This window comes from Bombyx mori, chromosome 26 (genome assembly GCF_030269925.1).
Source record: "Bombyx mori chromosome 26, ASM3026992v2".
NCBI classification, from domain to species: Eukaryota; Metazoa; Arthropoda; class Insecta; order Lepidoptera; family Bombycidae; genus Bombyx; species Bombyx mori.
In genome coordinates this window covers 4,922,171-4,926,673 of record NC_085132.1, presented here as the reverse complement: position 1 = coordinate 4,926,673, position 4,503 = coordinate 4,922,171, and the positions used below count along the sequence as shown (strand labels likewise).

The following is a 4,503-nucleotide window of genomic DNA, read 5'->3' as shown; positions in this document are numbered from 1 at the left end:
GCGATATCGTTCTATGTTCAATCAATCAATCACAAATCAAAGTTTGTAAGAAAGAAAAAAAAAAGTCGTAACAAGCACAATTTAAAAGTCATTAGGCTGAACAAAAAGAGCGTCACTTAACGCTCGAATGAAATCATTCGCTTTATTTACGCCGAGTTGTAAACAGAACCAGACCGTGAAGACAGAGATAGGCGTATACACAGCTCTACGAGATAGAGCGCGATGCACTCGGTCCCATGGCCCCGCCCAACACCGACCGGGCTCCATGGATTGGCTTCCCCCGACAATCTAAACACCATCAGTCTTCCACCGCATGCCATCAAACCCACAACTTAATTATTCCACTCTCACCCTCGTAATCAATTAGTCAAAGTGAATAATGAATTAAGTGTTCGTTAAAAAAATTAAAATGGAGAATTACGGACAGCAGATCGAAGTGGCTTCCGCTCTGTTCAATAACAACCACATCAAACAGAATTACAATAATGGGTGCAAAAACGATTACTGCTATCTCGTCGACGACTGCGCCAAGCACAAAGGAGTTATGGAGTATAACAGCATAGTGGACGACAAATCGAATTATCCTCTGAAACAGGAAACGGAAGGCACCCAGAACTTCCACACGCCGTTTTCGGTTAAGGACATTTTAAACTCGACGAACTACAGCTACGAAAGGACCGATTTGTGGAAATGCCACGAGAGGGACCGAAGACTTGACCACGAACAAGCTTTCCACCAGAATACGTACAGCGCTCAGGAGTACTACAACCCAATGTACCCCAACATGCCGGTACACAGCAACGTAGAATATTGGAATCAGGACGCGCACGATCATAAATTCGACGAATATTACAACTACAATCCGTATTGCCATAATTGGTATCATCAGAACTATGAATACGACACGGGTACGTATGGATTAGTGGAGGCTCCGACGAAGGCTGAAGAGAGGGAGTCGCATATAGCGACGCCGCCGCCATCAGAACCCAAAGCTGGTGCCGATAAAAGTCATTACCGCGTTCTGGAGGAAGAAAAACCTTCTGCGTCGACAAGAAAAAGTTAGTATTCTTACTATAGTCTTCTACAGATTCTCTAGTTTATTAAAGTAAATTGAATCTTTTGGATAACTCGTTAAATAGCTGATGGAATTTTTATCTAAATACGCGTTAAACATTTCTTATGTGAATGGAAAAGCGGACCAGTTTTTACGCTAAATGCTTTTAAGTTACAGTCAAATACAATTTTCCCCAAAAATTATCTAGATATTGCCAACCGATTTATAATTGAAAATGTACAAAAGATATACAGATTAATGTCAATTTTCTATACCGATAATTAAACTGAGCTATTGGGCAATGTCCCTAAAATAAAAATTAGTAAAACGGAAATAAATAAAAATCTCTTCAGAATTTTAAAAGCATATCTTAAACGGAGGGTTTTCTTTACAGAAACGCCCGCGGATGCCAAGCCTGACAGAAAAGAACGAAGCCTGAAACGTAAACCCAGGATCCTCTTCTCGCAAAGCCAAGTTCACGCCCTGGAGGTCCGTTTTAGAATTCAAAAATACCTCACTGCTCCCGAAAGAGAACAACTTGCCGTCTCACTGAACCTGTCGCCTACCCAAGTCAAAATCTGGTTTCAAAATCGAAGATACAAAAGTAAGAGAATCAAATCCCCCGAAGTCACGACGTCCACCGACACGAGACCCGGCAAGGTATTCGGAGTCAGGAAATTGTTTAAGCCCGAAAAGAAAGACGACGTGCCAAGCCAGAATGGTTACGAAGACAAAAGCGCTACAACTGCTGAAAGACTGTTCAGTCTAAACCCGAACAATGTGACTTCAATTGTTTATTTCGATGAAAATCTAAACTATGATAGCAACGGTAATGACGTCACTGGTGTTATTGAGGATAAATATGATAATTTAGATGTATGTAACACTGAAATATCGAGTCTGTATGAAACCAACCTAAGTACCGGTAGCCAAAAATACGAATCGGACGTTAAAAAGTATTTCACTATGAACTATTCTTGTTGATTCGGGTTAGCTTAAGTATTTTTTTAATCCGATAATAGACTGATTTTATTTTTTATTTTTATTACGTCAAATTTTATGTTTATTTTCATTATTTTTGTTAATTTGTTTTGTATTATTAGTTTAATTGATCGCATGCTTTAGCAATTACGTCATAGGTCTAAGTACAGTTAAATGCCAAAGTATTATTTAGTTTTAATGAAAATCTTGTAAATAAATGAAAAATATTTACCAGTGATTGTTTGACTGCCTAAGTATTTCATTTAGAAACTTCATCCTCCTTCGTGCACCATCGAAGGTCTTGAAATATAGCTGTTGAGGTGAGGTGTTATTGTTGACAATTTGCCTCAATCAAATTCAATTCTGTTCTCAATTTCAATTTTTCTTTTCTCAAATTCATTTATTTTCTGTTAAACTTACTGGGTTAAATTATGGACTTGAAGTCCGTAATTTTGTGGAACAGATATGTATATGTGTTTGAATCATAATCAGTTTTATTTTTTGGGATCAATACGGCCCTTATGTTTTTGACTAATCACTGCCAGTTATTGACTTCAGATATAATACTTACACAAGAGCGAGTCGATTGTCAGTTTGTCTCTGTACTGACACACGCAATCATATAGTAAGCCGTAAGTATATCTTCAAGCGAGGTTCAAGTATTGGCTATGACTATTTGAGGTTGCAAAGGCCTTTCGGAATAGGTCTTCTTTTTGACCACAAAAATGGATTATGCATAGGAAGCTTAGCTGATATTAGTGGCGGGGGTAACCGATTCCACCAGTTAGGCTGCGTGTCCTTTCTTTCTCTATGTATGTATTAGTCTAAGTATATGCCAAGCTTCCCACTAGTTTTTGCTCAGAGGGTCACGATTTCGATGCGATGGTAGATGGCCTCGCAAGGCAACTGCTCTTGAGCTGCTAAGTGTCCTTAGGAGACATCAGGCAGATATAGTAAGTCCTAATCTCCTAGCTGAACCCTCGATTTCTCACACCTGGACTGACTATACAGCCAGGATGGGATCATACAAAATAAAGACACTTTTAAATTAAATTAGCGTTTCAAAAACTTCAGCCGTAAATATATTTTCTATTGCTTGGTTTGACTTTTTTTTCTGGTAAAGGCTAGTACAAAATCCTAAAACATTTTAGTATTAAAGCTTTTCAGTACCAACAAAGAAGGTCGATTGATAAACCGAGGAGTATACTTAAGAGAAATAGTATACTATACTATATCAAGTGTTTGGCTTTACCTATTCACCAATGTTTCCATCCTGAAAAAGCTCCAAATCAAATAAAGGCTTTCGTCGATTGTGCAATTACGAATCCTTAATATGTTTGGACATATCATGCGTAACGAAAGCTCATTGGAACGGTTAATGATTCAAGGAAGAGTAGACGGTCAATGCTCTCGTGGCCGATCACCCACAAGGTGGACAAACCTGATTAAGTCATCTAGTAAATATTCCCTTATTGAATGTACACGCACCGCCACAAACAGAGAGAGATGGAGAAGCCTCGCAAAAGCCGCAACCAAGCAATAAGACATACCTAACCACGACCACTCCGCCAGGAGTATACGACTGAGAAATAGAGAAATTTACATAATAATAACAAATGTATAAATCCATATAATCGAGATCAAACAATTATAGTCCTGGGAGATTGAGAACCAAAGAAAAAAGAATATACGTATTAGTATAAAGCGATATTGTTCCCCAAAAAATAAAAGAAAAAACAAACATATTTCATATCATAGTAGTCTGTGGACCACATACACGCGGAGAGCTTACAATGCCCTACGTGTTCAATATAATAATGCGTTTAGGATGATGTTGTCACTGCCGCGCTTTTGTAGTGCATCCAAAATGTTTGCGACATCTCACACCGATGACTTCTTTGCAATAATGCGGAAGAGAAGTGCATCGTTATTGCGTCGAGTTCGTGACAGTGGCAACAGTCTTTTGAGAATCATATCGAGCAAGATCGAGGGACTGCTGATCAATAGCCTTTGCAGTAGGCACTTGGAAGGAGAAAAACAACATATATAAAATGTATATAATGATAATTATGTGTTACATTTTTTAAGTTACTAACATAGATTATAAGTAATTACTACTAACAAAATGTTATGGTTTAAAAAAAAAACTGAAATAAAGTATTAATAATAATAATAATAATAATATCGATGAGCTTTACTAAAACAAACTGCAACTTAAAATTCCTGATTACAAACTTTGAGAAGCACTGATAATAACCGACCATTGACAGTACGCCACGAACGCTGCCTTCAAACTTGCGACAATTAAAATACAACAACAGAATAGTTAAAATAATGACTATCCTAAATATTGAAAAACGCAATGCTTTACTATAAATAGAATAAATATTGTTGTATCAATATTTGTTATTATTGTATTATTATTATGGTATAATATTGTATACTGGTGGTAGGACCTCTTATGAGTT

At 37.4% G+C, this 4,503-nt stretch overlaps 1 protein-coding gene across 1 annotated transcript; it reads left to right on the top strand.

The window, feature by feature from the left end:
* The first annotated feature begins 294 nt into the window (after positions 1-294).
* LOC101739656 (homeobox protein Nkx-2.3) lies at positions 295-2,269 on the top strand. Its single transcript, XM_004933067.4, has 2 exons — positions 295-1,058; positions 1,449-2,269. The coding sequence occupies exons 1-2, from the start codon at positions 410-412 to the stop codon at positions 2,036-2,038; spliced, it is 1,239 nt and encodes a 412-aa protein (XP_004933124.1). The 5' UTR covers positions 295-409; the 3' UTR covers positions 2,039-2,269.
* Positions 2,270-4,503: the final 2,234 nt, after the last annotated feature.

Excerpts from the sequence above, each read along its gene's own strand:
- LOC101739656 (XM_004933067.4), top strand. The coding sequence starts at position 410 with ATGGAGAATTACGGACAGCAGATCGAAGTGGCTTCCGCTCTGTTCAAT. Across the intron at positions 1,059-1,448 it reads TTCTGCGTCGACAAGAAAAA|AAACGCCCGCGGATGCCAAG; the intron begins GTTAGTATTCTT and ends TTTTCTTTACAG.